This window comes from Pogona vitticeps, chromosome 4, assembly GCF_051106095.1.
Source record: "Pogona vitticeps strain Pit_001003342236 chromosome 4, PviZW2.1, whole genome shotgun sequence".
Lineage (NCBI taxonomy): Eukaryota > Metazoa > Chordata > Lepidosauria > Squamata > Agamidae > Pogona > Pogona vitticeps.
In genome coordinates, this window is record NC_135786.1 from 139,062,975 (window position 1) to 139,076,089 (window position 13,115).

The window sequence follows — 13,115 nt, forward strand, 5'->3', positions numbered from 1 at the left end:
ATTTTCTGGTTCACCTGTTGCTGCTGCTGATGGCAATGTTAATTCTATTTTTACTGAGTTATCACCCAGCCATCCCGCTTTGGCTGGAAGGCCATGGTTCCTGTTTTCGGCCACGTACAGTCCTAGAGGATTTGAAAGAATTAGTACCTAACGTCACTGAATCTTGGTTCCTTGGGTCAGCTAATAAAGGTGATGATCTGATTCACTGCCGTTACCCGGATTATAGAGCAGCTGCGCTGGGTGGTACCTTCTCCAATGAATGATGCACGGACACACACAACACAACATTGCGTGGGCACCCTGCCAACCCTTCTCCCGGAAAGCCCAGCCCCGGGGTCCTTTCCATCCACTTTTCCCGCCCACTCGCCTTAATAACGCTCTAAACCAGAGAAACAAGCGGCTCGCTTGCGCGCCCTCTCCCACCAACCTCACCCCCCCGTCATCAACCAACATCACTGTGCTCATGGCGCATGCGCACCTCCGAGGGCGGGGCTGAAGTTGGGAACCCGGTGGCAGCGTCTGACAGAGCCGCGCATCCCCTCCTTCCCTTCCCCCCCCCCGCCCGCTGCCGGCTCAGGGAGACCAAGCGGTCGAGCGCTGCTCAGGCACCCTCCTCTTCCTCCACCATCACCGGCGGCGGCGGCCCGGCTTGGCCTAGTTTCTCAGCCGCAACGCCGAAACCTCCTGCCTCTTCCTCGCCCCTCCCTTTTCCATCACAAGAAAGAAATCCCCCCCCTCCGCTCCAGCCTTTTCCTCCTCCCCACGTCGCTCCTCGCAATCCTTCCTCTCCCCAAATATTTTTACTACTGCGCCCATTCTTCTTTCTCTTTCTCTCTTCTTCCCCCCCCCCCCAAATTTCTTCCCATCCCACAATGAGGCTGAAGGGCCGGGGATGCTGCGCCCCAGGCGGAGGCGACGGCAAGGAAGGCGGAGAAGAGGGACGCGGGCCGCCCCCTCCCCCGGTGCGGAGCCCCTTCGTGCACCAGCTGCGTTTCAGCGCCCTGCAAAAAGCCAAGGTGGGTGTGTGCGGGTGCGCGTGGATGCCTCTATGTGTGTGTCGGGGGGGAGGAGGAAACGCCGCCCGCGCGCCCCCTTCTTTCCCTCCCTTCTCTCCAACCCCCCCTTCACACACCTCGCCGTGCCTTCGCCCCCCCCCCCGTAGTTCCTTCCCTTTGGCGTGGGAGCGCGCGCCGGCTCGCGAGACGGGCACCGCCAGTGTTGGCGCGAGCCACGCGCGCGAAAGGAACGCAGCGCACTATTGTTGTCACTCGCCTTCATGGGGAGGTTCTGTGGGCACGGGGAAAGCGGGGGGGGGCGGAAGAGGAGAGAGAAAGTGAAAGACTTGCACGCCTCGTTCGCGCCCCTCCCCCGCAGCCTCGACTTAGCTCCTGCTCTCGGTTGCGATGGAACTCAGCCGCCCCGGGCGCTTCCTGAAGCAAAAGCCTTGGAGTCCTTAACCTACCCCAAACCAAGGATCCCTTTGGAGGAGAAAAGAGCCACCCCTCCTCTTTTATTTCTCTTAACAGGAAGGTTTCTGATACTGATTACAAGGGAAGTAGAGTGGGTGTATGGTCTTTGATCGACCCACCTGATCAAGTATAATTTTTACCTGTCAGCGGCCTTGTGTCTGGACAAGCTCTCATCCTGCAGCCTTTCCCCAGAGAAGAATCAATGGAAAGGAGGATAGGATGGGTGCCCTCCTTAAAGGTGCACAGGTGCCATCAGGAAGCAACCTGCTACACTCCCCTACCTGCCTTTTCATACTCTAAAAGAGAAAAGCCGGTGGGGTTTTCACATTTCAGTTATTTCTTTCTACTGGTTTATTCTGGTCCAGCCAGGGTTCTCTGGCTTACAGTACTAGCCACAGAGCCCAGCCATGCTTGCTGTTTCAATGATAGCAGTTGTTGCAACCGGGTAAAACCAGTACTTACCAAGATTACCAGGAAAGAAGGCCAGTTTATTTTCAGTACTTAAGATTACAGAATAATCAGAGCCCATGTCATCTTTAATTTGGTTCAGAAGAAATGTCGGTGGTCCCCATGTCTTCTGTATTATGTGAACAGTGATAGAGACCATCTTACAACTGTTTCTCATTCTCCCAGAGTGTACATCTGTTAGCCACATCTTATTTGTATTTTTGTTTGTTCTATTGAATTGGCACGCAATAAATACAAAAGATTTGATATTTTCTCCCCATTTTACTGACTTTCCTGTATTAGAACCTCTCCTGGGCCTCATACGACTGTAAGGTTAGGTATTGTAGCAAATCACAGAACAGAATGACCAAACCTGATTATGGAAGTCTCACTGAATCAAATGGATATTGGTGGTATTCAGATTCTTGACTAAAATTCTGTTCACGACAGCAGCTGGCTTGGGTTGTTCAAGGCATATTTACAATGGGCTCAAGCAAGTTATGATGAAACTGCTGGGACAGTACAGCAGTAGAATGCCACCACTCAAGGAGCTGCCTTGCTAAGGTTAATAGTTAAACTTACTTTTTTTCATCTTGTCTCATTCAGTGCTCTTGTTGTCAGAATACTGTACCTTATGGGCATTTTGTGTTTTGTGTGTCTGTGAATTTCTGTTATATGCACTGATGGTCATTTTTTGCAAGGCATAGCAACTATCATGTTGGTGCATTAGCAACATAATAAGAATAGCAGGTAGTACAGTGGACCCTTGACTTACAGACTTTTTGAGTTACAGACTTCTCTGGCCACAAAATTTAGGCTTGACTTGCAGCCTGAGAATTGACTTACAGACCAGAAAAAAACCAAAATGGAACAAAAACGGCCTGTTACGGGATTAATCGGTTTTCAATGCATGTAGGTCAATGGAGACTTGACCTACAGACTTTTTGACTTGAGAAGCGCCTTCCAATACGGATTAAGTTCTCAAGTCAAGACCCCACTGTACAATCTATAACAAGAAAGGGTGTGCAAAATTTATTGTTAAATTCGTACTAAAAAGGTAAAGGTTCCCCTTGACAATTTTTGTCCAGTCGTGTCCGACTCTAGGGGGCGGCGCTCATCCCGCTCTTCAAGCCATAGAGCCAGCGTTTGTCCGAAGACAATCTTTCCGTGGCCACATGGCCAGTGTGATTTAGACACGGAACGCTGTTTACCTTCCCACCGAGATGGTACCTATTTATCTACTCGCATTTGCATGCTTTCGAATAGGTGATATTTCAAACACTTCCCCTATAATATTGAGAACTGGTGATGTGGAAACCACCATGTGAATGTGCCCTAAGACAGACTTGTCCAGCTTCAGCTGTGTCTTTTCTTCTTGTACAGTATTTACATAATTCTGACCAGGAGGTGCACTTTTGAATCTTGGTAGCAAGTTGTTCTGTGCATGTACAATATCTTCTGCAAACATAGCTAATTCTCTTTTGAACTCATATACAGTGGTGCCTCGACTTACGACCATAATCCGTTCCATAAGATGGACATAACTCGAAATGGTCATAAGTCGAAGCACTATTTCCCATTGAAAGGCATTGGAATGCGATTAATCTGTTCTGGCAAAAAAAAAAAATAAATAAAGCACACAGCAAGCCCAGAAGGCACTGGGGCTTTAAAAGAAACAAAATTAAACAGCAAAGCAAGCTCCCTCGCTGAGACTTTAAAAAAATCCAAAAATAAAGCACACAGCAAGCTCCGTCGCTGGGGCTTAAAAATAAATAAATAAAGCACACAGCAAGCTCTGTCGCTGGGGCTTAAAAAAAACCAAACCAAAAATAAACAGCAAAGCAAACCCAGAAGGTGCTGGGACTGCAAAAAAAAAAAATCCAAGCAAAAAAAAAAAATCCCAAACCAAAAATAAACAGCAAAGCAAACTCCAAAGGTGCTGGGGCTGCAAAAAAAAAAAATCATCAAAAAATGAAACAACACAGCACAGAAACATAACCCCCCCAGCCCAAAACCATGCTGCAAAACCCACCCAGAACAGTTTTTAAAAAGCAGAAAACAGCACCTTACCTTAGCTGGCAGCCTCCTCCGATCCCACACTAAGTCGCCATCTACAGTTAGAAATTTGAATTTCCTGCCTTTTTCCCTGGCCTTTTTGTGTTCGTAACTGGAAGCTCCGGCTGCAAGTCGAAGCAAAATTTTGCGGCCGGAGTTGGTCGTAACTCCAAATGGTCGTAAGTAGGGACTGTTGTAAGTTGAGGCACCACTGTACAGAAAATTATTATTGTAATTTGTTTCTGGGAGTGAATTTCATGTAATAGTCTTGCATTGTATGAAAAAGTCACTTTCTTGTTGAACTGGCTTTCCATGACTTTTTTATTGTTCCTTAGTTTATTATAGGAGAAGGCTTCAGAAATAGCCTGCTTAATAGTGTCATGCTCCCTTCCTACTTTCCACCATACTTGCAGCCTTGGTGCTTTCTTATATTGAACTGTGGTTTGTTGATTGGGTTTTTAAAAATAAATCTCCACATAAACGTTACAAAGGGTTTATGGCTTTTTGGTTGGCTTAATAAAAGTATTGCCAAAATATGTGTTTTGGAATTTACCTTCTGTCCACTGTTTTTCTCTTTCTGTGATTCATCTTCTAGTTGCACCCAGAGGCAAACGGAATTTCACATGATATTAAAGTTTTAAATGCACATATTTCTGCCAAACCATTCATCAGCATGTGTTGGCAGCTGCCCCTCACAAGGTTTAGTTCTACTTTCACAAAACATTGGCTCCATGTTTGGTTTGGACCAGAGATCATGGCTAAAATAATTCCTTGGCATTTTCTAAACAAGCCAGTTTGAAATCAAGGGCTGCCAGAATTCACAGTCAGACTGTGAGAAAGGTTCTAGGAAGCCTGAGTTGGGTTTTTTGTTTGTTTGTTTGTTTGTATTTTTGGAGGTTGTTCTGGTTCATGCCTGTAGATTATAAACTACAGTTTAATGTGTGGAGAGACCTATGTGAAACGTATGTTTGGGAACCAGAGAAATGTGAACTAAGCACCTTGCACATAACAGGACCTTCCAAATGCAGCTTTTGCACCATAAAAAGATGCTGACAAAAACTGGGAACCCTCCAGTATTGCATACAATAGGAGGGACTTTAATGGTAAATAAGAGCAATTGGAAATTAGGGGACAAGCTTTTGACCCTTTCCTTTAAACCCTAGGCAGTACTTCATAATACAGTATAATATATTTAGCAAACATTGTGAGATGTTTATCATGCACACAGTGTTTTTATAATACGAGATAATAGCCAGTTCATGCAATAAGAATTTTTGCACATTGGGGCAAAAATGAAAACTTTATCACCTGATGGGTTTTAAGCTGTCTGTGATGGATCAGGGATCTTTGTGTGCTGATGGGCAGCTCGATGAACGTGTCAACCCAGTGTGCGGTGGCAGTGAAGAAGGCCAGTTCCATGCTAGGTATCATTGAAAAGGGGATTGAAAATAAAACAGCCAACATTATAATGCCATTGTACAAAACGCTGGTAAGGTTGCACCTGTAGTATTGCGTACAGTTCTTGTCGCTGCACCTCAAAAAAGACATAATGGAAGTGGAAAGGGTGCAGAAGAGAGTGACTAAAATGATGACTGGACTGGGGCACTTCCCTTATAAGCAAAGACTACAGCGTTTGTGTCTCTTTAGAGAAAAAGGCACCTGAGGGGTTACATGATTGAGACTCAAAAAATTATGCAGGAGATGAATAAAGTGGATAGAGGGAAGCTCTTTTCCCTCTTACGCAATACCAGAATTGGGGGACATCCACTCAAATTGATTTTTGAGGGAGTGAGAACAGACAAAAGAAAATATTTATTTACCCAGCGTGTGGTTAGTCTGTGGAACTCCTTGCCACAAGATGTGGTGATGGCATCTGGCTTTGATGCCTTTAAAAGGGGATTGTACAGATTCCTGGAGGCAAAGTCCGTTGCAGGTTACAAGCAATGATGGGGATGTATACTCTCCAGGCTTAAAATGAAGGCACCTCAAAATGCCAAATGCAGGGGAGTAGTACCATGAGACAGGTATCTAGTTGTCTTGTGTGCTCCCAGAGGCATCAGGTGGGTCCACTGTGAGATACAGGAAGCTGGACTAGATGGATCCTTGTTCTCAACATTCTTATGTTCAGAATACAGCTCAGATGGATTGATCTGAGTCTCTGTTGCTGATTGAAGTCAAGTTTACTGTTGCAACTTCATCTAGTTTCTAACCACTTATGCATACTAATTGGTCAGTATAGGAACTAAAACATGTTAATGTACAACTAGATGATGGTATCTAGAGGTGCACACCATATAATTTTTACATACAGTATTTACATATTTGTGTGTGTTGAAACTATTATACTAATTTTTTAATGAACAACTTGCTCATTATGAAGTGAACAATATTTCTGTTCCTTATTTACAGTGTTGCTTTTGGTTAAATATTTGATTCATTTCTTACATCTGTTATCTTGCCACAGTCACCAATTTTGCCCAAACATCAGAAACACAGGAATAAGCTGATAGTCTCAAACATTCACTCACTGCATTCCATGCATCTTAGTTTAGACAATCGAAGGGCGAGAATTTCCCAGACATAGAGGCTTACATGCTAAGTAGTTACTTTTATAAAGTGAAGTAGAAATGAGCAATTCATAGAGTTCATGTAGATAAAGAGTATAAAAATGTTTTTGTTATGTAGGGTGTTGACCACTACAAATAGCAGACAGAACGAAGTAGAGATACACCTGCACTACAAGTGCCTGTCTACGTTGGCTTGGGCATGTCGTGAGAATGGCTGATGGTTGGATTCAAAAAGTATGGAGAATTAGTGCAGGGAAATCCCCCCAGAGGGAGACCACAACTGCGATACAAGGACGTCTACAAGCGGGATCTGAAGGCCTTGGGAATGGACCTCAACAGATGAGAAATCTTGACATCTAAGTGTTCAGCCTGGAGACAGGCATTGCATCACGGCCTCACCCAATTTAAAGAGACCCTTGTCCAGCAGGCCGAAGCAAAGAGGCAGTCATGAAAACAACAAAATTAGGGAGCTGGACAGGGGACAGATTGCATTTGTCTTCAGCGTGGAAGGGATTGTCACTCTCGATTTGGCCTTCTCAGCCATACTAGATGCTGTTCCAAGTCCTCCCTACAGAGCACGTTACCATAGTCTCTCGAGACTAAAGGATGCCTAACTAGAACTAACAAGTGCCTGTAGGCCAAAGACAAGATTTAGCCAGGAAGAAGGAGAGAATCTTATGCTTCAATCAAGTAATCTAGGATGCAAAGAAGAGAGAATAAAATACAGTGGACCTTCGACCTACGGAATTAATCCATATTGGAACGGTTTCCATAGGTTGAAAACCATTTAATCTGTAACAGGCCCAAGAAACTCTCTCTCACACACAAACGATTAAAAATAAATAAAACTTACCTTTCTGAGGCCTTCCAGGGGTCTCCCATTGCCGCTGCCCGAGGCCTCTGAGGGCTTCTCCGCTGCTGCTGGAGGCCTTTCGGAGGTCCCTCACTGCCACCATCGCTGCTGCTGGAGGACTCTTGGAGGTCCCCCGCCCCCGCCGATGCAGGCTTTCCCATGGGGGACCAGGCCTACCAGGGGAGGGCTTCCCCCGGTAGGCCCAGTCTACTGCCCGGCGTGGCTCAGCTCCCAGCAGCAGCGGCGGCGGGGGAAGTCCAGGAGTCCGAGCATGGCCGGGATCGCCTGGCACGGCTTGGCTCCCAGCAGCGGTGGCAGGGGACCTCCGGATGCCTTCCAGGGCTTCTCCGCCACCATGGGAGGCATCTCTGAGGTCTCCCCCCTGACGCCGAACGTGCCTCTGAATCACGATCGGCGGTGGCGAGGGACCTCCGAGATGCCTCCCATGGCAGCAGAGAAGCCCTGGAAGGCATCCGGAGGCATGATCAGCGACCTACGGACTGGAAGAGGGAGGCGGGGAAAGCACTAAATATGAATTTGGCACTTTCCCCGCCTCCCCCTTACTGTCCGTAGGTCAATTCGGCCGCAAGTCGACTGGAGATCTTGTGGCTGGAGAAGTCCGGACCTCGAAAAGTACGCACGTCAAGCCGTGCATACGTCGAGGGTCCACTGTAATCATAGGTCAATTGTCCTCTGAGTTAATTATTTCCAAACCTCATATATGGTGACTTGTTATATCTTTGTAATACACAGATACATGTATATAAAATCTGTCTAGCACTTCATCAGCAAGAAGCCTTATGTTTTGGAAACAATTGGATTTTTGAATTGTTAATTTTAACTGTAGCCTTCAGTGATTGATGCTTGAGAGCATATAACATCCTAGTGCTAAAAAAGGATACTTTTACACTAATAATGTGCATGTTTAAAAATTCATTCTGTTACATTGTTCAGAAATGTGTCAAACTTCATTAGAAACTTATTTCCTTGCTCTCGTAACTGTTCAGGAGCACCACTTCTAAAGTTACATGCTTCTCATACTTAGAAGAAGCCTGCCTGTATTAGCAACTACAGTATTGATATTTTTATTCTTTTGCTCTTGAACCTCCGATATTCTCCAGTCTTAGCAATATTCTGTTCTCTCCTCTGTTCTGCTAAACTTTACATAGTTATGAGTGGGGAATCAAATTATGAGATAATGTACTATAACTTTTTAAAGTTGCTCTGGGAGTAGGTTCAATATCCAAAATGATAAGTAACACTCAAACACCTTCAGTGCAGTAAGGTACAGCAATGAATTTTTAAAACCCCACTCAGCAGCCATTCACTCAGGGAAAACTTACTTGAAGCTAAAGGTCTTTTCTGCTTGCAGAAGGACAGTAAAGGTGGAGCCAGTCTTGCATCCTATAGGAGGGAGTTCCAGCGTCTGGGAGCAACAGCAGAGCAGGCCTCTCCTGACCCAAGCTGGCTGATAAAGGGAGATGTGGTGCTTGAGATAGCCTGGGCTCAAGCCATTAAGGATTGATATGTTTCAGCTCTCATCAACATGGCTTCAACAGCCATTTCAATCTGGCTTCAGGCCTAGTTATGGGACAGAGTCTGCTTTGGTCACCTTGGTGGATGACCTACACCAGGAACCAGGGGGAGTATATCTCCGTTGGTTCTGCTAGACCTCTCAGCAGCTTTCGATACCATCAACTGTGGTATCCTTCTGGGCCCTCTCTCCAGGATGAGACTTGGGAGACACTGTTTTATAGTGGCTCTGATCCTTCCTGGAGGGGAGAATCTGATTCAGCAAAATACTTGTTGCGCTCTTAAGCACCAATGCATCTTCACACTGATTGAGCTGTTAATTGTGCTTTAGTTAATAAAAGGTCCTGTCTTGCTTTCTCAATTTTAAGCATACTGGATAATGTAGGCTCTAATCCAGAAATATGCAGCCATTAGGTCTATTATATCTATTTATCTTTCTTACTACAGAGGTGCTATTTCCAAATACAGAAATTTGGTAGTCTGTTGTGTCACATCCAATTCTATTTCTTTTCTTTAGCCAAAACAGGCCCAATAAGTAACAAGAGTGAGATATTCATATGCTTAGAGGAGTCCTGAAGCATGTGTTGGTCCAAAAAAGAGGGATACTGAACATGAACAGGAGCTGCAGAATGCTGCGTGTCACATGAAGAAGAAAAATGGAAAATAGGGGATATAATGACCTGTTGGAAGAGGGCATGGCTGGCAGGAATCCTGAAGGAGAGTGTTCAGAGGTGATAATGCATTGAACCATGAGGGAAAGCAGAACCGGAGAGAAGATAGAATTGACCTGTTCAGGCCTTCAGTGGTGTGCAATACCCTGTGCATATATTATGTTATGCTACTTACCAATCTCTAAGACACTTCATTTCCTTGTTCTTTGGAAGCTATAGTTTATAGACTTGCTTCTTCACCAAAAAATAAAAACCAGAACACGTATGTAAATAGGCCCCACCCACCTCGCCTCGAAGGACCCATTCATTGGTCGAGGCATCCTAGAGTGTGACATTTGTATATATAAAAGTAAAGAATTAAACAGACATGTTATGTTAGTATAAAGTCAATTCTTGTTGTTCCACATGGAGTTTACCATTACAAAGCTCTAATCTCAGGTACCCAATATTCAGACAATCTCATATGGTCATAGGATTAAGAGGGGAAAAACACACTCAGTCCCACAATTTCTGGAAATGTACTTCAGTAACATATATTATATGTGTTTGTTTATTTGTATCAGAGCATTTCACAATTTAAAATTATGAACACATATAAAATGTAGGTAAAATAAGTTAAATTTGTTAAGGTAATTAGACTATATGCAAACCCCAAGGAAATAGCACAGCAGTTCATTGACTACTTTCCTTCATTTAACACTTTTAATATTTATGTTTTTCCATTACAGTAATTTCTTTAAGAGTATTTGAATCATAATGGATTTATGGTATTCCTTTTACCCACAAAGCCAGCTGTTGTCTTAAAAGAGATCTGACTAGTCTTGGCATAGTCCACATGTTATGAATCCCGTTGCAGTACATTCTGTTTATAACTATCTTCCATATAGTTAACAATTAATTTATTTGATATACATTCCAGGAACTGGCCTAGTGTCGAAGTTACTGAATTATCTACAGTATTTGAATTGTATTTGCTGCCTTTAAATAACATGTGAGCACAGCATGCATTTACCTTCATTCATAGGATGCCATCCCTGACTTTACTGAGATTCTGACCTTTGGGCAGGATCATAATTAGATGTTTAAGAATTTGGCTCTGACTTCATACGAGCATTGAGTTGAAAGGCAAACAGTGTTCTGTCTTTGCCAAACAATAAATAAGGCACAGCTAGTGTCTTCCTCTGCTCCTGCTGCATGCCCCAGCAACTCCAGTTTAGTGACTATTAGAAAACATAAGTACAATCCAGCTATGTCCTGTGAGAATCCATCTATTTTCCCAGTTCTAGTGGTGACCATAGAGGTAGCCCAGAAATAGGATGTAACTGCAGCAACTTGCTTTTTCCTCCTACCCTCCTCCTTTTTTTAATCACTGACGTGCTATTCAAATATATCCTATTCAGGAAGATCTGTTAAGATTGTTACAGTTTGGGGGGGTATTACAAATGGGGATGAGCTCTGGCCCCTAGAGTCAAACACAACTCAACTTAATTGTCAAGGGGAACCTTTACCTTTTTACAGTAGTGAGATAACAACAGTTTAAAGACCAGGCTTTTCATCATAATTTAATATAAGTGGGACAGCAGATCTGTGTTGCTTGTTCTGCATTGGAGATTCTTGAAACTATGGAACTGGAAACCTTGGTTTGTACAAGGAGATCAACAGGAGATCCTGTTTATGATAGTTTCTTAGCCTGTGATTTTAATGAGCCTAAAAAAAGTCTGGGATAAACCTTATGTTTTAGCTTCATTTTTTATGCAACTGCTCATTCCCTTAAAGTACTTTACTTTAAAATACTTTAAAGTAAAGTACTTTTTACTTTAAAAAGTAAAGTAAAATTTCATTTTTAAAATCTGGACAAAATGGCCTTTGTCTGTTCCTGTATCTGAAATATATCTAGTACTTCTGCTAGTTTTAGTTAATGACATGACAGCTTCAGAATTTTTATCTATAAACTTCTTTTTTTTTTTTTTTGTATTTCTTGGGATAGATGATATGGTAGCAGTTTTTATTTTGGCTTTAAAAGCACCTCCGTAACATGTTCTCACATAGAAATCAAACTGATTTAAAGTATTATTTCAATCACATTAAAATCAAGAAAAAACATGATTTAATCATGTGATGTCCCCATAAAAGTGCACTCTTGCTATAATCTCAACACTGTATTCATCAACACATCCAGTGTCTGAAAGTGTACACTTTCAGAAATAGAGGTAAAGGCCTGCTTTGTCTACACAAAATTGTCAAGGGACCATAATTAGGCTTGCCACCTAAAGGAATTAACATCACTCAGAAAAAAATTGAATACAATCCTGTAGATTTTAATAGGACTTCAAAGAATTGCCAACATTGTATCATGTTGAAGAGAAAATGGGTTCAGGAATAAATTCAGTCAGAGTTGGAAAATGGGACTGTCCAAGTCTTATCTCCATATATTTCTGCTAACAAGTATCTGTCTCTGTAGACACAAACCCAGTTTAAAAACTGCGAGATTTTCTGATGGTGTCATATAGACTAAGTACTCAGAGTGATAGAAAGATTAACCTAAATAATATATCCTGATCCCTGTGGAAATGCATAAAATTGAGATCCTAGTCTAAGAACTGTTGGAAATGCATAAAATTGAGATCCTAGTCTAAGAACTGTTGGACCCTATTTATAAAACTTTTTTAAAAGACTGTATGAAGAAATTGTCTCAAATAGACTTAGAACATATAATTAGTTTATTATTTCAGAGCTGCAACACATTTAAAATTAAGAGAATAATCACGTAGGCCTTTTTAAAAAATGAAAAGCATTTTGATAAAAATTATTCCCATTAGAAGATAAAAATCAACTTTATGTATGATTTTTTAAAAATGTTTATTTGAATTTTTAAAAATATATTGAAAAATCACAGTTCTGTATCTGCTGTATTCTTGTAAAATATGAGCATCTGCTCTAAATCTGCAGGCACGTAATGTTACACTCTCTACAATATGCACACTGAGAAGCATTTATGCCTAGAGCCATAATCTCATCAGGAATAATAGATACATGCATATAATATATGCATATTGTTGTTTAGTCATTAGGTCGTGTCCAACTCTTCATGACCCCATGGACCACAACATGCCAGGACCTCCTTTCTTCCACTGCCTCCTGGAGTTTGACCAAATGCATGTTGGTAGCTTCGATGATACTGTCCAACCATCTTGTCCTATGTCATCCCCTTCTCCTCTTGCCTTCACACTTTCCCAACATCAGGGTCTTTTCCAGGGAGTCTTCTCTTCTCATGAGATGGCCAAAGTATTGGAGCCTCAGCTTCAGGATCTGTCCTTCCACTGAGCACTCAGGGTTGATTTCCTTTAGAATTGATAGGTTTGTTCTCCTTGCAGTCCAGGGGACTCTCAAGAGTCTCCTCCAGCACCACAATTCAAAAGCATCAATTCTTCGGCAGTCAGCTTTCTTTATGATCCAGCTCTCACTCCCGTACATCACTACAGGGAAAACGATAGCTTTGACTATTCGGACTTTTGTTGAC

The 13,115-nt window shown here is 42.9% G+C and overlaps 1 protein-coding gene and 1 long non-coding RNA gene across 3 annotated transcripts in view; one reads left to right on the forward strand and one right to left on the reverse strand.

The window, feature by feature from the left end:
* LOC140706820 (uncharacterized) overlaps window positions 1-1,679 on the reverse strand; it is an 84,328-nt gene extending 82,649 nt beyond the window's left edge. The window contains exon 1 of the long non-coding RNA XR_013544219.1: window positions 1,610-1,679. This is a non-coding gene — a long non-coding RNA (uncharacterized LOC140706820). The remainder of the gene's footprint in view (window positions 1-1,609) is intronic.
* The window catches only part of LPCAT1 (lysophosphatidylcholine acyltransferase 1), an 82,152-nt gene continuing 69,491 nt past the window's right edge, over window positions 455-13,115 (forward strand). For both annotated transcript variants that reach the window (XM_072998460.2, XM_078391690.1), the window contains exon 1: window positions 455-1,016. In XM_072998460.2, coding sequence (XP_072854561.2) covers window positions 471-1,016 — 546 coding nt within the window. In that variant the 5' untranslated portion in view covers window positions 455-470. The remainder of the gene's footprint in view (window positions 1,017-13,115) is intronic.